This window comes from Aphelocoma coerulescens, chromosome 12 (genome assembly GCF_041296385.1).
Source record: "Aphelocoma coerulescens isolate FSJ_1873_10779 chromosome 12, UR_Acoe_1.0, whole genome shotgun sequence".
Classification (NCBI taxonomy): Eukaryota; Metazoa; Chordata; class Aves; order Passeriformes; family Corvidae; genus Aphelocoma; species Aphelocoma coerulescens.
Window position 1 is genome coordinate 10,264,049 of NC_091026.1, and position 26,429 is coordinate 10,290,477.

At 44.6% G+C, this 26,429-nt stretch overlaps 1 protein-coding gene across 7 annotated transcripts in view; it reads left to right on the forward strand.

Moving 5' to 3' along the window:
- The window catches only part of MGLL (monoglyceride lipase), a 107,475-nt gene that overhangs the window by 68,901 nt on the left and 12,145 nt on the right, over positions 1-26,429 (forward strand). For all 7 annotated transcript variants that reach the window (XM_069028046.1, XM_069028048.1, XM_069028047.1 and 4 more), the window contains 2 exons: positions 22,177-22,313; positions 23,835-23,945. In XM_069028046.1, the coding sequence (XP_068884147.1) occupies positions 22,177-22,313; positions 23,835-23,945 (248 nt within the window). The remainder of the gene's footprint in view (positions 1-22,176; positions 22,314-23,834; positions 23,946-26,429) is intronic.

Genomic DNA, 26,429 nt, shown 5'->3' on the forward strand with positions numbered 1-26,429 from the left:
CATTATCCATGAGATCATTAATGCAGTTCCACAGCGTGGCAAGCGTGATTTCCCAAATGACTCGGGAAGTTACCAGGGCTGTAGTGTGCGTGACTTGAGTGATTTATGTTGTGTCTATCCTTCAGTCAAAAGAAGGAAAAATCATTTCCATTTTTATTGCTGACTCTGTAGGAGCTCACACACGGGCTCTAAATCTTGCCAAAGGCTGCTCTGCATCAGTGTTTCCTCTTGTGCAAGGCTTCACCAAAAAGGTGGTTCACAGAGTAACAAACACTGTATGCACTAATCTGTGTTTTACCATGTAAGGTATCTCTGGCTCACTTTTCTCAGTATGTCAAGATTTGAACATTTACTCTTTGGGGTATTTCATTGTAATTACAAGACTGCTGGACCTCATAGATATGTATTAGAAATTTTCCGTGGTGATGGTGGAAATTGAATTCCAAAAGACCTCTTAACCTTACCTTACATCTAATATTATTAAATGGCTTTGGTTTATATCAACCCTGCAAAAGAGACAAATGGAATTTCTGTGTAATACAGCATTTTTTTCCTGTGCTCTCTTAGAAGGTGTTTTTAACAGGCAGGTAACTGTTTCCCATGATTTCTGGGTTGTTTGGCATGCAGCTTCATGAAGGCAGAATTAAGGCTGCTGGGATGACCTTGCTATTTCTGCAAATTTAGGTATTTTGAAACAACATTTCACCTTTTCAACTTCATTTCTGTATTACTATTATTTTGTTATGGCAAGATTCTGATGACAGAAGAAAGAAACAAACATATTAAGTTATTGGCAATCAATTCAGGAAAGCTCTCTGAGAAAGAATATCTGTGGGGGATTCATCAAAGTGGAGTGATATTGCAATTCTTCAGTCAACTGCAGATTGAAGCTCCTTTAGTTTTAACACAGTAATTTTAGGGATCTGTAAAGCTGAGAGCCAAGGAAAACAAGAATAAAGGCTAGAGAATGTGGCTTTGTTTTCTCATACCAAGCATTCTGGGTTGGTAAAGCACATGATGTTCCAGCCATTCTCGTCTCTTCCTATAACATCTCATTTGCTGAGATCCAGTGCACTATGGTTGCATTACGTGGCCTGAGCCCAGAAAAACCACTATTTCACCTTCAAAAGTACATGTCAACTAATAGCAGTCAGAAACACATTTCCAAGATACAGGAACCACAAAAATGTGTTTACTTTTCTCTTACACTTTTTAATCGTAGTTGAAATTAGCCCTCTTTTTCACTCGGACTTGCTCATGCTGCTTATGGGTATTGTGTCTGTCTTACATGAGGAGGAGGAGGGTGAAATATTCAGCCCTAACCTGGTGGCAGTTCCTAGCCACCAGATTCACTTCCAGCCTCCTGCTTTCTCCAGGAGGAATAAACCCTCTACCTGTCCTCATACATGAAGACCTTTGACCCTTTCACCCTTTTTGAAGCTGTTGAATTTCCCACTCTCGAGTTATGTTTAATGTCAGATCAAAGAAGAGGGAAAGGTTGCAGCTCTAACAGCTTATTCACATTCCTTAGATGTTTCCAACTGAAGTTCAGCTTGATTTGGCAGCCCTGCTGCTGCTTTGTGTGTGGTGACCATTTCTGATGGGTTAGCAGGTCCCTCTCAGAGACCCACTGCTGCTTCTTCTCTCTGTTCATTTTCTCACAGCTTTCTCTGTTTAACGAAGGATTTACTTCTAAAATGTAGACAATAGCTGGAGCAGAGATTTTTAAATGCATCAAATATTAGCTGCTTTTGTTTTGCTTTTTTTCCCAAGTGATTGCTATGTTATTCTTGCAACTGTTAAAAGACCATTTTGTTGATGAGAACAGAAGGCTTTTATTTATTCATAGCACTGGGAAGGATTGATCTACACAGAAAGATTAAAAAGAACTAAACATGGTCAAATTGGGAGGGGAAAATGACCAAGAAGGATGTCAGAATTAATAAGAACAAGAGTTAGGGTAGCACTGGAAGTGTGAAGTAACAGCTCATGTACATCAGCATGCAGGAATGTTCTCGACAGCAGCATTCCCTGACACTGTGATTGGGCAGGCTTCAGGGCGGTCTCCAGGGGTGGAGTCAGGAAAGCCTTGGCAAACATTATTTGGAGCTGGTTTGCTCATGGAGCAGCACCAGTGCTCCTTGGCACTGGGTGTGGGCCAGTTAACCTACAGCAATCTGTTCTCTCAGCTTCCTCCGGATGAGCCCATTGCACTGGAGCAGGGAACGTTTGAAGTGCTTTTCTGCAGAGCTGTGGGAAAGAATGACACTCACTGTTCCCTTTCCTTTGACAGGAGGCTTACAATGGGTTGTGGGCATTTTCACTTACTTTTTTCCAGCTGAGAGCTATAGGTTCCTCTTAGCAGAGGATCCCAGAGGAGATGGCTCTTTGCCCTGGCTGGTAGAGCACTGCCAGTGCTGTTTGATCCCTGTTTTGACTCCCTTCTCAATACAATCCCAAACCTTTCCTTGCCTTTCCTTCTCCAGATGTTGAATGAAGGTAGCAGTCAGGCTTATCTGCCTTCAGGCAGTGGTGAAGAATGCTATCCCTGTGTGGGGCACACAGCAGCTGAAACCACAGCCCGTAATTGCAGGGTGAGAGTTCAGATACTGCAGTACACCATGGAATTCCTTAGGCAGTGAGACAACTGTGAAAACCTGGAGCAAAGTCATCCTACAGAACAAATAGCTAGTGAGTAAACTTAGTTCTGCCTTCCTTTTCTAACTCTGTTTCCATTGTGGGGATTCTTATGGAAAGAGATAAGCTGGGAGACCACCCTGTAGCTATCAATGAGCTCCAGGCAATGTGAAACCAGTTGTTTCTGACCTCCAGCTCTTCTGGAGTCACTGATCTTGTAGCACCAGATCTCAGAGCAGCTGTGACAGCTTGCTGAGGAAACCAGGATGTTCATTTTTAGCCTCTTTGAAATTATAGGGAAAATAATTGCTACAGCTAAGATGCAACTTTTCCCATGCATTGGACAAGCTCTTGAACACAATCTTTCAACTGGACAGTCTATTTCCCCTTGCTTTCTTCCAGGTTGCTGCATGGGCCTGGGTTATTTTGATGGTTGTGAGATGGTATCTCCCAGAGGAACCATAGTTCATGCAGGAAAAAGTCCTCTGGATACACCTCCAATAACATAATGACACTGAAATGTGCCCATATTGTGTCATAATACAGTGTAGCCCAAGGGGAGTATCCTGTGGCACAACAGGCAATTGTTAGCACTTTGAGATGGGCTTTATTAAACAGAGGTTTCCACATTATTATTGTTATTTTTGAGGAGGTCATTACAGACTTCTGCAGCCTGGTCTTGCCCTGGTGAAATGATCTCTGCAGTTACTCTACCACTTTAGCCCTCACCCTTCATTCACACTGGGATCACACAGTCCCAAATCTCTGCATGCACCACATGGCATCTTTCAGGGCAGTCAGAGTTGTTTCCATTTGAGAGGAGAAACTACACAACAGAAAGAAAACTCTGGGTGAGTCGTGAAAGTAAATACCTGCAGTGTCTCTTGCTCTAGGGGAGACCACAAGCTGGGACTTGGAAAGACAAGGGCAGCCTTTGTTTTGTTTATCGTGTGAAGGCAGATGAAACAACGCTGTCAGGCCAGGAAGCAGCTAGACCACAGCAAACTAAAAATAAAGAGACAGTAAGGCTCTACACAGCTGGTGTGTCTGATGGAGCACACATATGCTGCAGTGGAGTATTTTGCTTGAAATGTTTGGGTTAGGAAAGGTGCAGAGGATACTCAGACGTGTTTCCTCTCTACTCCACTCAGGGGGATGAGACTTTATTTGTTTCAGGGACTTCCCTGCTAATGTAAAAGTGGGGAAGACATAGTCTTGCACCTATCTTTTAGGCAAGAGAGTTTGGAAATTGTGAGGACTGGATACACCTTTAGCACAGATGCATAGAAGAAAGGGCACCTGAAATCAGACACATAGTGTCATCTACCATGAGCTATGAAAACTTGCCAACCAGACTCTCAAAGCAATCTATTCATTTATCTGACCCTAACCAATTATTATATTTTAAGTCAGATTTAACTGTGATACAGTCAGTGAGGTAAGACAGACAGGTAAGCTCTGTGCTTTAACCCAGAGCTGGATGCAGGCATTGTTGGTATAGGGGGAAGGACAGTGCAGATGCTCCTTCATCACTGCCCCTACATGTGGGCATCACTAGATGATAATGTTGGGCTGCAGTAAAGATTGCAAAAGAATGGTTGTGGTTTCCTCAGCTCCCCCAGTTACTCTGCCCCTCCCAACTGCTCAACCATTTCCTCACTGCTTTGGATCCACCCTGGAACAATAGCTTATTGAATAAACAACATGTCATCCAGTTGAACAGGATCTTTGGCTCAGGCCCTGGCTGAGCTGAGCTCACTTGTCATCCAGCAGAGCTGTGGTATGAGCTCTGAGGGAAGCAGATGTGGGACACACTTTACTCCAGTCATGCTCCATCCACCTTCTGGCATGAGCCATTCTCTTTCCTCCCTCCACCAGGTGATGAGAAGAAGGTGCTGGAAAGCCACCTTCCCCAGCTTTGTTGCAAGCCCACTTTATGGGGGAATCCCTTTTGGGGCACACTGGGATCTGGGGGCCTGGCTTTTTACTCCAAAAGAAATGGGCTAGGCAACCCACCCCAGTTATCCTAATTATGCATTTCTTACTAATGAGCAGGGGGAGAAATGTCAGTGGGTCATTCCGTGAGATAGTACATCTTCTCAGCAGCTGCTTCTTGAACAAAGCCTCGCTGTTGGCCTTCACACAAGGAGGCGTGAGGCTGGAACAACAGTCCCAGTGAGCGCGGCCGCAGCGGCAGAAGGAACAGAGTGCTCCTTTTTGAGCACAATGGCTGAGCGTGGGGCTGTCAGCTCTGGCCACTGTCCAGACCGTGGTCCTCAACCTGTCACTGCTAACTGTTAGCTGCTGACAGACAGACAGCATGACAGAGGAAAGACAGGTCGTTCATTTGGAAAACTTAAAAGGCTTTTTCTTCCTGTGAGGGTTGAGTCCTTCTGGTTTCCTTTCCACGGTTCTGCCTCTGAGATGAAAGATAGCCACCATGATAAAGAGGAGTGGGCCACTGAATTTGTGAGTGGTGCTGATAATGTTGGGCCTAAGTGATAGGCATTTTGCAGGAGTGGTCCCAGTAATCAGGAATAAAACGCCCTTTATTTGGACAAATGGTTCACTTTGGTGAATTAGAGAAACTAAAGGGGAACTAGCCCTGACTGAACTCTGCTCGTTTCATCTTACAATCTGTTGTTTTGCTTTTGTTATTTCAAGATTCTGTGCAGTTGTCATCTGTACTCAGTCTTTACCTGTATGAATTAATCCCTAAATTAAGGGTCAAATTCTGCCTTCACAGCTGCTCATCTAAATCCAGGATAACCCTGTCAACATGTCAGAAAGCAGGTTCAAGCTGCAACTTGTAATTGCATTCCCTATTAGTGCAGAAGGGTTGGCAACCTCATGTAATGTTTTCAACAGCTTACTTGCTCTCCCATAACCAGCTCTCTGCAGGCTGTAGGCGTATGTCTGCATGCAAGATGCTTGAGGGTGGAAGGACAAGGACCAGATGGTTATTAGAGCTAAGACTGAGAGAACAGATCCTTTCATGTTGCCAGCTATGTCTGTTTTGTGGGGCTACTGGAAAGACATCAAACTTGCTTCAAACTTTGTTCCTTTACTGACTTCTGTGGCAGGACATTAGTTCGTATCATCAGGGCCTTTGACCTCAGAAAGCATCAGAGGAATCTGTATTCTTTAAGGGAAAGAATAACAAATCAGTGCTGCATATAATATCAATGGACCTTTTTCATTAATGGTGTGGACGATGGGATGGAGAGCACTTTCAGCCAGTTTGCAGGGTGGAAATTGAGCATATGATGAAAGGCTGCTGTTCACAGGGACCTTGACATGCTGAAGAAAGGGGCTGGCAGGGACCTCATGAAGTTTCAATAAAGGCACTTGGGGAGTTCTGCATCTGTGGTGGAGTAACCCCGCTCAGCATTAAAGGCTGGGCACTGAATGAATGGAAAGCAGCTTTGCAGAAAAGGACCTGGGGATCCTCGCAGACGAGCTGAACATGGGTCAACAGTGTGACCTTGTGGTGGAGAAGGCCACCCCATACTGAGCTGTATTGAAAGATTATAGCCAGCAACCAAAAAGAAATGATTATTCTCTTCCATTCAGCATTTTTGAGACCACATCTGAAACACTGGGTCCAATTTGCCAGTAAAAGAAAAACATTGACATACTGGACCAAGGCCAGAGGAGGGCTGTCAGAACAATTAGGGTACTGGAGAACAAGAAGTGCGAGGAGAGGCTGATAAAACTGGGCTTGTTTAGCCGTAGAAGAGAACGAAACTTTAAGAAGCCTTATTTAGACTTAGAAGAGGGGATTGTGTTGCTGTCAACAGGTCTCCAGTGGGAGCATGTGGTGACAGCAGAGCCAGACTCATGGAGGTGCCCAGTGACAGAACGAGAGGGAAGTGACACAAGTCACAGCACAAGAAATCCCAGTTATGTACAAGGAAAAATGTTTTCACCATGAGGGCAGTCAAATGTTGGAGCAGGACCCAGGGAGGTGGGGACATCTTTAGCCTTGGAGATATTAAAAACCCAGCTCATTAAGGCCCTGAAAAACCTGATTGAATGGGAAACACTTTGAGTAGGGGCTCCAACTAGAAAATCACTGTAAGTCCCAGCGTCAATTATTCTTTATGAACTAAAGAGCATCTTAGCTGCTAGTATTTGGGATGTTGCTTCCAAAAATAAAACATGGAGGGTTTTGAAATGGGTGAAGAAATGACCTTCTTAAAAGCAGACTTTAATGGTAGCTACAGTTAAAAACAGCTTCATCTTCAAGGAGATGCTTCTTGACATTTCTGCACTATGAGAAAAAGAAAGCATGTTTATTTCCACCTTTACAGGGACAATTTTTCCATAGCAACAGCATCTCATTGATGTGCCTAGCTTTCCTATTGTTTGTCAGGTATGTCTAATTTGGATGAAGTTGTTTCAGAAGCTAATTACTGATGATTCCTCACCTACAAATGTATCTTCATACAGGTGTGGACTTTGTCATCCTATTGAGATACAAATGACTGTTCCGAGTTAATGAACACCATTCAAAAAGTAAAGGGAAAAATCATACTTTGTGTACATAACTCCAGTTGGATTAAAACATTATTTGGGTTCCTTCAATACCTTTTTAGATACATAACAGGAGTCAGAGGAGCTCAGATTAGGGCCTATTTGAGCACTAACCTGGAGAAGAGCCTTATTAAGGAGTGTGGTGTGCAAAGAGAGCTCTTATTTGCACTGAGCAAAGGCAAAGGACAGGCAGGTTTACAAAGAGAAGTAAACATATAACCAGTCAATAAATGGCCTAAACCTGCCATCTTCATTTTTAATGCTCTTTCTGCCCTGCCTACATTGGAAGCTGAGACTAAAATTGTTCTTGCTGAACTGAACAGTCACAGTATTGGGGGGAAGGATTCACTAAAGCAGCAAAACTTTCCAAAACTTCCATAAGATAATGTTTTTTCTTTATAAGTTGTGGTCTGAAGTCATGGGAAGGCTCACTTAAGCTCCCTGCATTTGTGTGTTTTGATCAAAACTGTGGCACTCAGCTTATTTTTCACCAAAACTTGCTATTTACAGACCCCCAGGGCCTACTCCAGGCAAACCTACCACACTGTGTGTGTTGGCACAGAGTGAAATGCCAGGAGCTGGTGCAGGGTCCAAGCCAACTCTAGGCTCCTTCTGAGGCATCAGCCTCCCACAGCTTCCTGTGCCTTCATGGCCCAGGCTCTTCAGTCAAGTTAAGGACCAGAGTTACACTTGACAAAATAAAGATGCAGAAGCAGCCCATATACTGCTTTTTATAATTTGTAGTTCTAGTGTTCGTTGTTTGTTTATTTGCTCATTCACAAAGTGTGGCATGTTGTTCCAGAGCTGGAATGCCTGATTCCAGCTGATGGATTTCCTCCCTGTTGATTTTCCTGGGAGTAGCTCTATTTGTTACAGACCAGGACCAGACCTTTTAAGGGACCCTCAGAAGTCCTAAAACTAACAGACATCTTTTTTATAACAAAAGATGTAGAGACTTTTTAAAAAAACCAGAATGTTCTCTATCAGTGCCTGCAAACAAGTGCATATTGCAGCAACAAGCCCCAGAAGGAAAATAATCAGTGAACGACAGGAAAATGAATCCTTGTTGATTCACATATTTAGGTTCTTCCCTCTTCAGTAAGTCAATGTGTTGCAGAGAAACAGGTTTGGTTACAGTGTCTGGTGGGTTTAACTTAATTGTGCTTCTCCTATTGCACTTTCATTTTGAATGTAAAATAGGGCATTTATTTGATTGTTAAAACATGCTCCTGTTAGCAGCACAGGCAGGAAGATGCTTCCCTGTGTTATCTAGGCATTTGTTCCTGCAAACAGCACCCTTCTGTCTTGTTCACAAGTGGTCAAAGATCAGTTTTTAACCAAGTTTTGTCACCAGCAAGCGCTGTTCCAGTTGAGCAGGCTGTTCCAGGCTCCTGCTCCTCTGACTCTTAGAAGGTCCTCACTTCTTGTCCCAATGTATTCCTGCCCACGTTAGGGCTGTATGCCAATGTTTTTATCTTCTCCATCTATCAGTTACCCACAACATGTTAGTTCAGAGCATTTCTCTTTTGCTCTTCTGTGGAGCCTGGCAGAGCACTGACATTAACTGATGTCATTAACTGATGTCATTAACTGATGTCTTTCACTTCTGTACCACACATCCCATGGACCTTTCCTCATTCTGCCTCTCCTTCCCCCTTTGAGACATCAGCTGATCTGTACTGAGAGATCAGATGCCATCAGCTTTGCCTCTCTCTCCTTCAGGGATGGTGCCAGTCCACGCATGCCCAGCTCAGCACTGCAGCCTCTCTTTCTTTTCAGAAGGCCTTTAACTTAAAGCCATGTTTATAACGTGATTCTTGTGTGGTTTGGGAATTTATTTCTTAATTGCTTGAGCTTTAATTGCTTCTGTGCTGCTACACACAGAATACATGCTTGTGTCCTCTGAAGGCAGTAGCTAAATGTCACCAACTTCAGTAGGACCAGGATTTGACTCATAGGTTTTAGGGTTGGTTTTCCTATTTTAGTAAAAAAATAGCATATCTTGGACTATTATTTTAGAGAAGAAAATATCATTTTAGCATTTAAAGGGATGTACAGGGATCTATAAGGTCATGGTTGGTGGTGTGGGAAAATGATTTCAGAATTTTAGGAAATTAACCTTGATAATTGAAAGCCTCTGGCAGTGTGATCCTCTTCACTTCTGAGGCCATTGGTAAAGTAAAGCAGAACATCTGGTTAACCTCTGGTTCATTTTCCAACCCAGATGAGATTCTCCAGCATCCCAGTAACATTCCTTTTGGCCTTGAACATCTTCCTTCTTTGTAGTAACAAAATGAGGGTTGCAAAAGGTCTCACAAAACCTAAGGCCATCTGGAAGAAGTCTTACCTGAAGATGTGTGTGGAGCTCACTTTGAAGATTTCTGTGCATTCTGGCAGTGAGGGAGCCAGTTGCCATGGGGGGATTTTGGTTTCATGATGCACTAAGACATCAAACAAGAACTCATCAGCCCATTTCTGTAAGTAACAGCCAGTCCTCAGATGGGAGCATGTCCTGGTCTGTGCCAGCTGTGGCCAAATTTTAGTGACCTACAGTAGCAAAGCTCTTTTGCTTAGATTTCTGAAGACTTCCCTGGATTTCATGTGGCTTTAGTCTGGCCTGTGTTCTGTTATGCTTCAACAGAGCTGCAGCTTCAGCTGTTTTAGTGTCTCTTGCAGGTCGTCCTTCCCGTTACTCCTATGATCAATCCTGTATGATTCAGATCAGGATGTGGCTCACTCTGTACCACAGGAGCAGACTATGCAAGATGGTGTTTGGAAACTCCCACTTGGCTCTGCCACAGGTTTGTCTTGGCTCTCAGGAATAACACTTCACCTCAGCATATCTCAGGTTATTAATGAAAAAATCTGAATGTGGTGTCGACCCACTTCCAGAGAGCTTGAAACTGAAAAACCCTGAGCTCCAAGAATGCAAAACCATCACCGTGAATGGCTCTTCACAGGCTGAGAGGAAGATTCAGCCAGTGAATAGAGCAGCTTATAATAAAACATCTCACCAATACTGAAAGGGATGAGGCAGAAAAATAAGCAAGGCTAAATTACAACTGTGTAGCTTTTCCTTATGTCCAAATTCTAAGCATGTGCTTTCAGAACTGCTAAGGAACGGGCTCTGGATGGAAAACAGTCAATCAGATGTCAGGTAATTACAAGCTGCTTGAGTAGTTTGGTAGTTACACATCCTTTGGCTGAATTTATCTTCAGGATTGCACTGGAAACTTGACCACTTCACCAAAAATGCAGAAAAGTTACCATGTCAGCCATTCTGAGTTATTCTAAGCCTGTGCTTTACTCCACCCTTCATCAGTATTGCTCCATGAATAGGAGTAACCTGTTCTAACCACAAGGTGAGATTTCCCAGAGCATTGAAACTGATGCTACAGAGCCTGTCCTGGGGCACTCGAGGGTTAATTTCTCTGAAGATACCGTCTGCAGATTCAGTTCATGGGGAGAGCTGTTATACCCACAGCATCTCTAATGCTGGGATTTATTCAGGGCTTGGCAGTACTCTCCAATCTGAGAATTCTTGTTTAGCTACAAAAATAAAATTTAAAAAAAAGTGCTGAATTGTAGATGGTACAAAGACTAATGCTCTCAACCCAGATCTCTTAAAATTGACATTCTCCATGCTGCATTTATTTTCTAGTTCTGAATTTATCCAAGACAAAGCCTGCTGGCAGATCCTGGCAATTTTTCTAATGCTACAGAGAGGGCAGCCTGACCCATTGTGGTGCCAAGTTCATGTTCAGCTCAGCAGAGGGCTGGGGGAAGGGAGAGGAGGCCGAGGGCACTTCTGAACTGAGCCTGCCTGATACCACCTGTCCTGTTGATTACAGTCCTGTGCCTTTTCATGAACCTTTTACCTCTCCTGCCCAGATTTTGTGGAGAGCTCTCCCTGAGCTGCAAATATTCCTTTGCTGGCTGATTGTGAAGTAGCTCTCATAGCCCAAAACCAGCATACGGGTCCGTAACCTTCAATAGATCAACACTTGTATCTGTGCATTGATTACTGAACTGTAGAGCTGCCAGCCAGGATTCATTGTCTACTGTCACCCAGCCATGGTTTGAAATGAGTAATAGAGCACAGAAAGCAATACCCTGCCTGTTTGATCCTGGCTTTTTTGGTAAATATATATGTAGTGAGGAGAATTTCAGAGTTGCAGGGGGGAGATTTGCAGAGAAAAGAGTATGAAGTGGTAAAAAGCAACTGAAACAATAACTCTGAAATCAATCTCTACCAAGAAAGGACAGCAGCTTTGCTGCAAGATGGATTTAGGAGAGCTATTTTCTGCCCTGCCACTTCCCCGTGACTTCCCCCATGCACCATCTAAATGCCACCCAGCCATGAGCCAACTGGCAGCATTTATGCTCTGGCACACTGGGGCAGGATTGGCCCACCCAGGAATGCTCCCTGCCAGGCTGGCTTCATCAGGAGGTTTTTTTCCTTAATTGTGTTGCTCCCGGTCAGATCTGGTAGGGTTTGAGTGAGCTACAGCTCTGTGCGGATGTACCCTGTTAAGAAAAAACCAAATTAAAAAAGCCTGCCCTTATTTCAAATAATCCACATGCTGCTCACCCATTGAGTTTGTGCAAAGTGGGTATAAAAAGCTATAGGCTCTGGGAGAGTGGTATTTCCTTCGTGCCTTGTCAGGAACAGGGACAAATCCCATCTAATGAGGGTGGCACTGCCATGTGGCAATGCGAAGGAGTGAAGCAAAAAGCGAAAATCTCTTTAACTCTGTGGGAAAGCTCCCTTTGGACAGGCTGATTGAGAACTGGAAGTGCTCTGCCCATGGGGAGAGCTGACCCTGAATGAAGGGCCTTGGGATCTCAGGTTTGTTAGTGACCTTTTGGCAGATTAATTGGTAAAACACCTTACTGGTATCCTAGAACACGAGTCCTTCTTTTTGGAAACATTATTATTCATTTGCCAGTTGCTTAAAAAAATTATATAACCAACAATTCTGTGCCAAGATTGCTTTGGAATAGAGAAATGCTGTATTCTGGTGCCAAGAATCTCACAGACTAAACAGAACCCACTGGGAGCCCTTGCTCTAGATGGGAACTTGTGTTTATTTTAACATGTAAATAAATCGGATGAAAAATAGGTCTTTTAAATTCTTTTTGTTGTTGTTATTATTGATGTGGGTCCCCAGTGGGTGGCCTGCATGGAGGGGAACCTTTTGAAGAGAGCTTGAAAGAAAGTTGTGTCCGTCTCCCAAGACATTCGTCAGCAGCATGGAGGGAGTTCTTCTATGATCCAGCTTTCATCTTCTTTTCTTCATGATGCCTAAACTACTGTAGGCAGGGAGGAATTGGGTCTGTCTTCCCCAAGATTAATGGATTTGATTGTTTTCTCAAGCACAGAACTATCCAAGGCACATGCCTGGATTTTGCAGTGTAAGTAGCTGGGATGATGCTGTGGCAGCGTGCAGGGCCAGGCTCCCTGCTCGGCCACCCGGGGCGGGGTCATTCACTTGCAGCACTCTTCAGGAGGGGAACAACCAGGAGGGTTGTGCACACTCTCAGGCAGGGCAAACGGAGCCATCTTTAAGCAAATAGAAGAGCAAGAAATGAATGGCTTTTGTTAAGGGAAAACAAAAATGGAAATGTTTTCTAGTTAAACAAGCTGTCATTTAGGACTTAATAGCATGTGCGTGTTGGAGAGGCAGCCCACATGCCAGCCGTGCTTTGGAATAAATGGGCAGGGAAGGGGAAGGGGAGTGTGCAGTTCCACTCCAGCACTGGCTTTTTCATTGGAAATCCTGACATTTTGAATTGGTGCCCCAGCTGTTTTAAAGCTGGAACTTGGATCAGAAAGTTAATGCAAGTGGATTTTCATCCTTGTTTTCAGCTAGGAAAAAAATTACAGTTTGCACCCTTGTTTTTTTAATTTATGGGATTAAAACAGGAGAAGAAAATTATATATGTTTTTAAAACTAAAATAAGATACCAAGGGAGATTGCCCTTGGCTGCTTGCCTCTTCCACTGAAGGTGAAACTCTAGCTACCATTAGTGATATCTTAAGTCATATGTGGAGAGCCAGAAAAAAGCCCTTCTCTGCTCTTAGATCAGCAGCATATAGGTCAAGTGAACTTGTGAGACCCTGGATTAACTCCAGCAAAGTCCATGCATTTTTTTCTGCGGTATCTGGGCATTGATGCTGGTTCTATGTCACACCAGAATAAGTCTTTGAAGACCAACTCCGTTACTAAATAAAGTCACCTCACCAATACTTCAGGAACTTATCTGCTCCTCAAGAAAGAGAGCAAAATCTCAGTGCAAAACTGCAAGAATAACTTAAAAATTATAGTGCCTTATAAAAATTACTATAGGCCCTAAATAAAATCGCTAAGTTAGTGCTTGATTGGTGATAGTCTCTCTGACTCCTTAGAGCCACCATAAGTTGTGCTTCGCTGATTATATATCTTATATTATGTTGTGATTTTCATCCCATGGGAAAAGAGATTAGACAGGAATCATTTCATTCATCAGCAAAAGAAACTCTTTTTCAGAGGAACTCAGCAGCTACTCAGCTATCTACACTGGCTTTGTGCAACATTTTCAAACCATTGATCCCAGTAGCCTGGTAGAAAAAGGTTTTTCTGCGAGCTTGTTGCTTTTATGTTCTTAAGGGCTGGCTCGGGAGGTAGCACTGCAGAAGGGCCTGAGGAAGAAAGCGGAATACTGTTGTGAATGTGCTTTGTGGAAGAGGAAGTGGACTCCATATTCCTCTTTCATGGAACTTAGCTTCACCAGCCATGCCACAGGAGCTTCCTGATTTTGTGACAGGAATGACAAAGTTGCCCCACTCCAGGCAGTGTGGGAAGTGACTGTGGCATGTGCAGTTTTTCATACTGTCTCGGCCCCTTCATCTCGTGGCATCCCAGGAGACACTTAGGTTTCTAGTCTGGCCACAGTGACTGCTGTTTGTAAATGCAGCTCCTTATTTTGCAACACAAACACTCACATGGTTTTTTTCAGCATGTTTTCATGAGTAACATAATGTTCCAGGAAGACTTTTAAGGAACTGCAGTTCAGAGCCAAATTCAGCAACAGCATAAGAAACGGGCAAGTCTTCTAAAGCCAAAAGAACCACGTTTGTATCCATTAGAGAAGAATTGGCTCTTAGCATTAACAGAAACAGTTTGCCTTGTCGGCCAGAATTAACGACTGCTCTGATATGTACCAGGTCATCTTGTTTGTCATCTCTGAAGTACAGAAAAGATTTCAAATGGCTTTAGCAAGATGACTGGTTCCCTGCTCCCTAGCAATAAGGCACAAATAATTTTAGTATAGAAAATTGACTGTTGCTTTTTTTTCCCTAACCAAGACAACAAACAATATATCTCTGTGTGCACTAGTCTAAAAATATCTCAGCTCTGCAAATGTGTCTCTGATGTGGGAGGAGAATGCTTTCAGTTTGCTGCACTCTTTGTGTAAGGCAAGTGAATAAAAACTACCCAGCAAATGCTGAAAGGAAAATGATTTTCCTAACCTTGGAAGGGAAGAAGGAAGCTGATGGACTTGTGCCTTCAGGACAAGGCTCTCTGTTGGTCAGAGAGAGGCAGAATCCACCTGTGGTTCCGAGTTACATGTTTCATACATAAAACACCCAGGGTAAGAGGTAATTCTGTTGGCTGCCATATCTAGTGGTTGTATAATGTGCCTGTGTGGGAAAACCCATGTGTTCACTGCATCTCTACTGGTGGTGCTAAAGAAGGGATGCCCAGGACTACCCAGATGTTACTAAGGATAAGCATATGTTGAGCTGTATTTCAGGTTCTCAAAGAACATAAAAGTGGAAGCAGTGGTGAGAGGGGGTCCTCTCCTTTTGGTTCCTGATGTGAAAGTAATCTTCCTGGGAAAGACCATAGGCTTGTGTCAAACTGGTTTTTCTTCCAGTGGAAACCAGAGCTGTGGGAGAAGAGGAGGGTGCACAGCTAAGGCTCAGTCAGGTGGACACTGAGACACTCAACCTCCAAGATTTAGCTACAAAATAAGCACAGCAGCTGACCTAGATGGCAGCTTGATCAGAGTCAAGGGACCATGATCTATGTCCTAGATCCTAGGACAGCTTACCCTGCTTTCTTCTGGCTCAGATGTCTCTGTCCTGGTGCCTCTGCTCTCCACATGCAGCAAAATGAAGAGTAGGTACAGATGGAGGGCAGAAATTTCACAATGCCCTCTGTGCATCAGACTTGATTTGGTTGAAAAATGGAAAAAAATTGGGGAAATCAAACCAGAACAGGCTGCCTCTCTGTGGTAAGTCTGTTCTGAGGGCAGTAAAAATGCTTTGTTGAGCAGGAATCTGCAGGATGATCTTGGAGGTGCTTCCTCTGTGTATTTGTTCTGCCAGAGGAACACTTGCTTTACATAGTACTGACAATACAGGCACAGTCTGTTGACTTTTCCAGATGTTGATTGTCCTGCTTTGAAGCTTCTTCCTGTTGTTTTAGTTGTTTGTGTGTCTGAATGGTGGATTAGATGTACTGCTTGTTAAACAAATAATTAAACATTGAGAGCTTTGAAATCCAGTATGTTTAATTAATGAGCTTTGCTCGCTTGATGAAAAAGATGTGTACTTGATTCATTACAAAACAAGTATAGTTTTTCAGTAGTGAACTGCTATGACAATTTGAAGTGTTTACTAGTTCATTAATCATTTTTTCATTAAACCTTAAAAAATCACGAAGCAGAAAATCAAGGCTTCACAGAACACTTGCTGTGTTGCCTTGTGTGTTGTCTCCCCCAAATTTTCCACCCATGTGCTTTCTCCAGTCTTCTCCTCTGCAAAACCATGCTGCCTTGTAGCCTGGGATTAGAGTTAATTATTACTTTTAGATCTTGCTGTACCTTGGACCAAGGTCTGTGGTGGTGCCCTGTGGTGCTGATGGTGTACAAGTGCAAAAACAAAAAAAAAGCAGTCCTTGCTCAGAGGAGTTTCAGTAGAGCTCACACATACAGGCATCAGCTGCAATGCCTTGTGACACACTTCATTAACTGCTGCACTGGCTTCTAAAGCTGAAACACTCTGGAAAGCTGTATCTGCTGCATCTTGTGCTTTAAGTTATCTCTCCAAGTCTGAATGCATTTTGTAAAGGGCAGAGAGGAAAGCAGAGGCAGGCAAGGGTTGCTGTCTCCCAGTCAGTGGGGTTTGGATATTAAAATGAGCTGCTGAAGTGGTCCCTTCCCATCACAGTGGGCTCTCAGGATAGGTTGTGGCCACCATAGTGAGGTGCCCACCTGAGCAAGCTGCCACAAGCTCAGGAAGATCATGGGAGAAGGTCTAGGCTGGCATGTTACACCTTGTGCACCAGAAGAGCCATCCACATTTCTTTCAGTGGCATTTCCCTCCTGTGGGCTCCAGACCCAGCATTGTTCCTTTGTGTGGGCCACCTGCAGAGGGAAAGCATCTATGAGAATTTTTAATTATGTGGTTTTTTCCCCTAAGCCAGACAGTTGAACAGCAAGCAGGACACCCTGTTCTCATGTCTCTCACCAGGATGACCTGTGGTGAGATGAGAGCAAAAACGGGTGAGGTAGGCTCACCTTCCCACATCACAGTGTCCAACACCAGTGAGAAGTCCATTCCATCTCCAATTTTGGGCAGAAAATAGCAGGAGAGGGCTTCAGGAATAAAACAAATCTCTCCGAATGCTAATAAACACATAATAGCTTCTTTTCCAAAAGCCATTTGGGCATTTGCTTCAAACAGACCTGTCAGATTCCAACGAGCTTATTGATTAACAAGGCAGTAAAGGAGGAGGGTCTTCAACCTGATCTTGGCTGTGGGCTCTAACAAAAACCCTTCCTCTGCACACCACTGTCTGTGCTGTAACGTGCTGCTGCCCACTGCTGCTGCAGTGCCAGTGCTAAAGCAGCAAAATCATCTTTTGTGGCCTACAAGAGCTCTTTGGGAATTGAATTGCACCATGCTCCAGCTCATTAAATCAAACACTCCAGCACCAAGCCTTGCCAATGGCCCCCCTGCCATCATTAAGACATTTCTTTCTAATTGGGACTCTGTGGTACTGGAGCTGCTCCTCAGCTGTGTCTGGGAATCACTGACTTCACAGTGGTGGCACTTCTCACCTTCAACCACAGAAAACTCCTGACACGCTTCTGTTAGTACCATTGCAATTCAAAATGTGTTGGTGCTGAGGGAGTGGTAAGCCTGGAATTCCTGACCTAACCCCTGGCTCTGCCTGTTCCTGAATCTCCCACCCTAAAATCTTGGAGTTACACCTCTAGAGAGGAAAACAGATAGTGTTGATGCATCCTGAGGCAGAAGTCAAGCTCTGCATCCCTCCTAATTGTTTCTACCATCAGTTGGCCAGGGAGAACATTTCACCCTACAGTGGTGGTGTTCTCACTACAATAAAAATGGATCCAAACCATCCCCTTCCCTCAAAGCTGGAAACATCAAAATATGTGAAAAGCCGAGATACAAATTTTGCCTGAAGAATTATTGTTCCCTGGGCAGATTTCTCCTGTCCTCTCTGTTTTATGGCTTTTTCGTAATAAATAGGGAGCAAAGGCTGAAAAAACAACATGGTCCATAATTTCTGCTTTCCCATGACTGTAAGCTTTAAGGAACAGCACCGAAATTGGTGAATTTACAGCAGGATAGCTGAACTCAACATTTGACCTGCAATTCCCATCTCCTCATCTTCCATAGCAAAATGTTCCTGCTGAAGGTCTGAGGATCAGTTCAGTCCTCACGTGAGCATTCAGGGTCAGGCTCTGCTTTTGCCAGGAGGGTTGAGCACTTGGAAAGAGAAAGAAATATGGATAGTGTATGGCTTGTGTAAAAGTTAGTGTTTAGAACAAAACCAGTGCAGGTATCCAAGGGTGGTATATAGCGGTTTGGACAGGGTGTGCTGCCACACTCACCCATCCCCACAGTGCCTCTGAGGGCTGGGTGCTGAGGCACCCCACAGTGTGCAGGGACAGGCACTGCCAAGCTCTCCTCTCTGCCTAATATTCTGCTTGTCTTATTTACTGCATTTAAGGACAGATTTCTTCAGCTCTGATGTGGCCCCACAGCCCCAGCAAAAAAGCATCGTGCTGGTGGAGATCCAGCACAGGTCCCTTCATCACACTGAGACTGCCTAACAAGCCCAGAGCTGGGCTGCTCATTTTTTCAGGCAGCTCCCATTTGGCTTTTACTGAAGGGAAGGGAGTGTCAAGTTGGAATGTGCTTTTTATTTACATGTTTTTCTGCATATCTCCAATCTGACCAGGATGTAACCTTTTTTTGAGCCAATGTCAGCTGACAAGCCTGGCTTCTTTGGAGTGGCTTTCAAAAGCAAGCCCCACAGCATGAGACAATATGGGATTTGAGGGAGGAAGGTACTTGTAGAAGTACACATTTTCAGGGTCACAGGATTTTTTATGCAGGCAGAATCATACCTACATGGTTATAACAGACTCCCCAGAGCCCTCACATCCTCAAATACTCCTTCCCTGAACTCTCAGCTTTGTCTTCCTGTGCATCCAGTCAGTATTATTTCATCCAGAGAGATGTGTAGTTTTGGAAGATCTATAATCACAGGTGAAATCATGCTCTGAAGTCATGCTTTCTGACAGGACTGACTGAGTTGTTGTTCCTGACTCCAGGGCAGAGCTGCAGTCTGAACACACTCATGCCAAAAATAGAGGGAAGAATTTAATAACTATGACATATTGGGCCAGATCATGCCAGCCTTCATTCAGATTTTGTTTGAGTAAAGCGAGTTATTTTGCAGGGGCGTGTTTGGTTGGAAATGGATGCTTAGACCTCCTAATTCTAGATTTGCAACTTGTAAACATGTGGTTTGGATTCTCACTTTTAAAGACTCATGGGAAGGGTGTCTGCAATGAGCTCAGCACACACAACCTGAAATTATCACTGAGCCACTGCACTAACACCGGAGTAGCAGAGAACCACACGAGCTGGGTGTGAAGCCAGGTATTTGTGAAAGAGTTCAACAGCTTTTGGATGCTGAGTGTGCTGTGGGGACGTGCACCAGCAGTCACAGCTCTGTGCACTGCCTCTTATGCTGCCCTGTTAAAACCAGGGGCTCCTGTGGGAGTGCTGTGATGAGGAACTCATGAAGCTGTGATTCTTGGGACACTTCTCTGTTGTCTCCCTTGGTGTTGTGTCACTTGGGTGTGGAGCAGTCTCTGGTTAGTTCCAGTTGCTGGGTGAAGGTGGTTCCCCTCTCTTGCACCCACTGTTTTTGCCACTGGCACTGTGGAATCACTACAACAGATTCATTCCCAGCAAAACCCAAAGCAAACAGCTTTACATCAAGGATGAACCTGGCCTTTCATTATTAATAGCTCTAAAGGCAAAAGATCAGAGAAAAACATGTCAATATTCTTGACTGTATTGATGTTTGGTTGTGCAAATGTCTTTCATCTAATAGAAGGGGTCTTAGTTCCTCACCCTGAAGCTTTCTCAGCTGGGGGATTCAAACTTGCAATATACTCATTCACTGGGGGAACAAGTTTGGTTTCTTGGAGGGGAAGAATGGAAAATAGTAAAATAAAAGACCACGACCTAGCAATGCCCCCTAGCTAACCTTGTGCAAGGGGCAGGGACAGCATCAGAGCAAGGACTTTCATGGCTTTCCTGTCCCACACATGCAGACAAACTGCTGCTCAGACTTTGCTCTGTGCCGTGTGAGTGGGGAACAGGAGTTTAGTAGTTAAAACCAGGGCCAAAAGGGGGGGTTCATTTAGTTATTAATAAAAACCCCCAAACCCTGCAGAAATTTGAGGAGGAACTCGTCACAGCATTGCACAGGTATTTCTTGGATTCCACAATCGTTACTTTGGCTGTTACAAGCAGTGCCAATGTTATGTGGTAGGACCAGGGGAAATTCTCCACACTGAGGGCCGAGGAGGCCATCCAGACCAGCGTCTCTCTCATCCAAAAACAAACCAAAGACTCACAGTTCCAGAGCAAGGAGTCATGGCCCATTTACAGACCCGGGCCACGGGGGTTTGCTGTCTCTGCTTGCTCAGCTGGCTGGAGAGAAGGAGAGACTAGGAGCAAGTGAGGCAGCACTGGAGAAAAAAGAAGCTGAAGTGCAGAGCTCTGTTAGGGAAAATGTTCTTCTCTCTGGACTGTTCAATTCATATTAACCTGCTACATTTGGAGTTGAATAATAGGCAGATAACACATTTGAGAACCATAAAGTGAGTGGACTGCATGTGTATAGAAGTTGTAAAAAAGCTCACTTTCCATCTGTAACAAAAGTCAGTTTAAAGTTAATAGATCCTCTAGCCACACACATGGTTTCAGTTCTGGAGATTATCGTGATTTGTATTTTAATTTGCTCTTCAATTTGTTTCTGGTCACTGATCCATGGAGGATGCTTGCTGCACCATATTTTGGCGGGAATTGGAGTGTGTGCATGGAAAGCAGAACTGGTAATATGTTATTTATGATTGATCAGCATGATGTGTATGGGTTTTTCTGGCAGTCAGTGTGGCTGATTGCAGCCTTCACTGCCAAAAGACCCAGCCATGGAGACCACCCGGCAGGACAGAAAAAAACAAGTTTGGGGTCCAGTTTTTCCTAGATGGAGTGAATTTAGTCCAGCTTTTTATTAGAAGTTCTGCCTAATTTGCAAGGTGATTTTTTTGGGTGGCTTACAAGAAAGTTGAGACACACTGATTTCTGCTGGTATGACCACTGCCAGCAGATGCAACTACCTTTGTGGCTGTGTCAGCAGTGGTTTTCTTTGCTGATCACTGGAAGGGGAGCCATCCAGCACGTCAACAATTATCAGGCACTTCACCTCTTTTAGCAAGTCATTGCCCCTTTGTGTCTATAAATGTGCCTCAGTGCCCACTGGAGAAGGCCTACGGAGACACCCAGCAGGAGGGAGGTGTTTGAGACTCCCTACACTCTATCCCATAGGGGTGGGATGAGTTTTGCCCTTCACAATTTTCCTTAACAACCTGCATGGAACAGAACCAATCAAAGGGGCTATTTCTAAGGACGAATCCTATTTGTGACAGACAATAACATGCATGTGTGGTCAGGTAAGCATGCAAACTGCTTCCCCGGGGTGGTATTAATTTCAAGCCTCTGTAAGCTCCAAACTGCCTGGGGGTGTGTTGGTGGTGATGCGGCTCCACCTCTGCCAGGGATGCCACTGTTCCCATGGCAACTCACCATCTCCTGTTTTGATCTTCCTCCTCCCTTCCATTAGGCAAGATAATTCCCAGATACAGAGCAAGGAAACAGTGTCCAGGTGCAGGACAGTGTGCATTAACACTTGTTTAGGAGGAGGATGCCACTGGATACTTGCTCACTGCAGGCTGTTGCAACCTCCATCCCTTGACCCTTTACCTCCTACTGAGGAGGTTTCCAGCCCACCCAGCGCTCCAGGGTATCATGAGAAAAAAAGCAGGACTGTGAAGCTTACGCATATCCAGGCCCTGGAAAAGGCAGTGTCCACGGTCCATTAAGTTTATAGCAACTGTATCTAGTCTTCAGAATCTTTCTGTATCTTGCCAAGATGCTACACAGCAGTTACAGCTGTACAGTGAGCCACCAGACCCAAGAGGATATGACCCCTGAGGCAAACCCCCATTTCCCAGCATGCAGTAACCCATCAGCAAGGCAAGACCGCCCTTCGTCACCCTGATGTTGGAGGTTGCAAGAGGCAGATCGGTACTCTTAGTTCTGAAGAGCAGGTAGAAACATGGGGGAATAGAAGTCCAAATTTAAGGCTCCCTTCCAACCCCTTGATATTCTATGATCCCATGATTTTTTTTTTAAAAGTCAGATCATGGATAGTATGGCACTTGACAGCTCTGTGCAGTTTCCTTTGCATTTCTGCAGCACTTTTTCTGTTGAGAGATGACTGCAGGAGAAGGTCAAGTTAGGACAGAAACAGTCCAAGAGGCTTATTTCTGCCAGGTCCTTTCTTGACTGTAACCACTGCTTCAAATGACTTATCTGTGTGCTCTCCTTTTCCCCTGCAGTTGGCCATGGGCAGAGCGAGGGTGATCGTATGGTTGTCTCAGATTTCCACGTCTTCATCAGGGACAGCTTGCAGCACATTGATCTCATGAAGAAAGAGCACCCTGAGCTGCCCGTTCTCATCCTGGGGCACTCCATGGTAAGCACCAGCCCCTACCCCTCCCAGCAGTACCCAGGATGTGTGTCATAGTCCAGTGGTACTCATGTGGATGGCAGGAAATAACTCGTTCCACAGCAGGAAAACAAAACTACAAGGAACCTTCCCTTCCACTTAATTCACTGACTGATTTGCCAGCATGCTATAACCCTGAGATCTGCCTTGTGTAAAGCCAGTCCTTAACTTTTCTACCCCCACCATGGCCCTAATTAGTGCCATTTGCCACAAGGAGGTGTTTTTTAACAGGACCATTCATTCCCATGGCTATGTGGTAAGTCACACCAGCTCCCTGCAGTATCGGGCTTCCCCTTTCATTTTAACCAGAAACCAGGAGGTTAAGCCCTCCAAAGCTTTGTGAGCAGCATGGATGCAAGCACGAAAATACCCTGTAGCCTCATTCTGTTAAACAACCTAACAGGAAAATGTACCAGGGATTAAGGCTGCAAAAACAAAGGCACTGATTTGGTGAACAGATCTGAAGCCTGATTCTGACAGCACGGGCCAAATCCCTTTATTCAAGCTAACGGTATTCCCACTGATGTCATTGATCTGCTCTCCCTGCCTTCCCAGAGGAGAGGAAAATGAATAAGTACTTTGGGATTCAGTCCATGCTCAGACAAATAAGTGTTCTTGCATAAGAAGGCATGGCATGCTCTGAAGGGCTCCCGTGCTCCAAAGCCGCTGTAACAAGGAGCTAATTTCCCAGTGAGGTCTTTGAGATGCTTCTTGCTGCTGCTCTGTTTAACAAGCCCCTGGTTCTCCAGCAGCATAGAAGTTCACCAAATATTTCCCTTGGCAACTAATCCTCTGCAAACTTTCCCAAGAAAGCCCACCATATCCCTTCCATGCCCACCCCTTGCCATCAGTCCCTGTCCTCGTGTGGGATGGCTCAGCCTGGCTGGCGTTCAGCTCCGGACCATGGGCTGAGTGTTTGCTGCCAGGCCCTGGGCACAGCACTGTGGGGCCAGAGGGGCTGGGGACACTGAGGAGGAGAATATTTAATTCCCATTAATTAGTGAAGATTTTCGCATGCCGATGGCAGCATTGCTGTTGCCCAGGTTACCAGTGGCACGGCACAGAGCAAGCCCGGCTTCACGGCATCTTCCCGATGCAGCACCAGTCTGTCAAGCTGATAAACCTCAACTTATTTTCCAAGTCCCACCTGAACTACCACTTCAGACATTTTCTTCTTACTTCTTAGTCCTTTTAAGTAAAGAGGGCACAAGGCATCCCAGGGAGCTGATGAGCATTGCATGGAGACTTGAGTTCAGTGTGACGTGAGGGTTTATAGCATGAGAACAGAAACCAGATCTCTTCTCTCTCACAAAAACCAGACACTTCCAGTGCTCCTGCTCCTCCAGCCTTCCTTGCTGACCACACTGCACTATCAGTGGGGCAGAAGTAGTTGCTTGCTTGGATTAAACCCCTTCCAGTAACAGGATTACTATACAAACAAGATGTTGGCACCTGTATTAAGCTGTGGGCTGTTATTTTGCATTGCAGGGGGGAGCCATCTCCATTCTGACAGCTAGTGAGCGACCCAGTGAGTTTTCAGGCATGCTGTTAATCTCTCCTTTAGTGGTAGCCAGCCCAGAAGTCGCTACTCCCATCAAGGTAAGAGCAAACCCGCGTTGCACATGGTCACCTTGCTCTTCTGCAGAAGGAAAAGTGTTAAGACCTCTGGCCTTGAAATGCAAAACCCTGCTGGGATCTGTGTCACCCAGATGCCAATCAATACTTTTCTTCTATGTGCCTCCCCCACAGTCCCACCTACTTTTCAGAGGGGAAGTGAATCCTGAACCTGTCCAGAAAAACCTATTTAAGCAAGAGTTGGGTACTGGTGGTAGCAGACTGTGCTTTCTTCACCTCACCCTGTGGCAGCCCACACAGCGCCGTCCTTTCCCTTCCTCTCCTACAGCTTCTTCCTGACTCATGCAGAGTCTGGTATAGTTGCAACACAGGCTGCTGGCTAAGTCAGGCCAGGGTTATTTTTGGCATTTGGGGGATGACCGATTTCTAATCAGAACCAAAGCTCCTGAGCCCCAGAAATCCTTTATGAGCCTCAAAAGAGGCTTCCAGCTAAAGCATTGCTGCCCCAGCTACATCCCATTTGGCTTGGTACCATAACTGGTTCTTGTCCAGACCATCTTTTTTGGTTTTCATTTAGGCTTTATCCCTCCTGCCATTCACATCTGCCCTCCAGAGCTGTTTCTGATCCACAATTGCATTGCTCAGTTTGCCCTTCCCCAGGGAAGCTCTGCAAAGCAATTGAGCCTCAGCTCTCTCCCCCTTTCCGCATTTTTAAAAGAATAAACAACAATCCAGAAGCTGGAAGCAAAGGGAAGGAGCAGCTAAACCAGCAGGAAGGACAAAGCATCTCATTCCCACAAGACTCACTCCTTTAACCTTTCTTCTTAGACACTTCTAGGGTTAGCTTCTTGTTCTAATTTACTTCTAAGTATTTCTCCTTTTTTTTCTTCTGTGAGGAAGGAGACAAATTGCCTCAGCTTTCAGTATAATCCTGTCCCACTTTCTGCTGTAGCCAAAGCCATCTATGGACCTCACAAATCATTACAAGCACCAAAGGGTGCTTTCTAATCACCTCTTTTCCACTGAAGAAAATGCATTAGGACCTCTAGCCTTAAGATGCAAGACCCTGCTGCACCTGGATGCCAGTCAATATTTTCCTTCTATGTGCTTTCTAATTTTAAGAGGAGAAGTGAATCCTGAAGTCATCCAGTCCAGGTAAACTTATTTCAATAGGAGTCAGAGTACCAAAGTCTGGTTTTAGGAGGCTGGTTACGGGTTCTTCATGGGTGAGGCTACATCTGGTATAAGTGTCCCATGAGCACCAGTGCCCTTCCTTTTCCTTTTTTGGAAACAGAAAAAGAATAAATATTAAGAAAAAACAATAAACAGTCTGAATATGAGGGACACTGTTAGCCTTTTCTTTCTAATCAAGGAAAATAGAGAAAGATTGCTACACCTTTATCTTTTGCTAGATGCTAAACCCTTTCTGAAACAAGGACTCACTAATTCTGTGGGAACTAGCATTACTGTAGTCTGGTTTCTTGCAGATCTGTACCAGATGTTGCTTTACTTCAGTGTAAGAAATAAATGCAATGATGCATTATTTAGGTAGGAAATCCTATTCTCTAATGGAAGTATTTTGGAGGTGTTTATACCGTTTCTTTCCTAGAAAGTCTCTCACGTGCAGTATTACAAGAGCACAGTCAGTTTCTTTCTCTTTCAAATCTATTGCTGCATTTCAAAACTGATAAAAAATTAATTATTCCTGAAATAGCTCTGCTCTGTCACACTCAGTTGAAATGAGTTCTCGAGCTGAAAAGGTATTTGCAAGAGGAAGGATTGAAAACAAGCAGAGTATTCCTGCATAAGCCACATTTTCCCATAAAGCTGTGTGGCTTTTTTCCTCTGAGAGTCAAAAAACATTTCATGGTGATTGTGCTTCTGAGGAACAAAGGCTTAGTTTTCCCTTGGAACTGGTATGACTTCTCAGCCCTGGGCCATTTCCCAAGGACCATTGCATTCATCCCTTTGCTGGGGAAGTTTCCAGCTGAGCAAGAATTTACCTTGGCCTGAACAAATGAGGGCTCAAGGCAACAATAACAGCGAGCCAGATGACACACTGGGTCCTTCAGACCCTCTTAGAAATACCTTCCCTGATGCTGAGCCAGCCCTGGCAGCAGCAGAAGTGCAGCACATTTGCAGGCTCTGTGCAGGAAGATCAAATGCTGCTCTTTGCAGAAACACAGTTTCACCAGTGCCCTGTAAATCCTGTGTCCTGATGGAAGCATCCAGTTGCAAATCCAGTGGAGTGAGAGGGATCTTGCTGCCTTCCCCCTTTTCTTCTCAACTGACCTGGACAAAATTCAGCTCTGAATCTTCGAAGTTTCAAAGGCTGCAGAGATAGGAGTCACATATGCTGGCAAAGGGCAGAGCAGGGGTGAAAGAGCATCTCCCACTTCATTTCTGCTATTGAATGCTTTGAAATCATGTGGGCAGGACAACCACTTAGGAAATATTCCCTGGTATTTAATCCTGTACTGACCCTCAGCCTATTGTTTAAAGACTCGC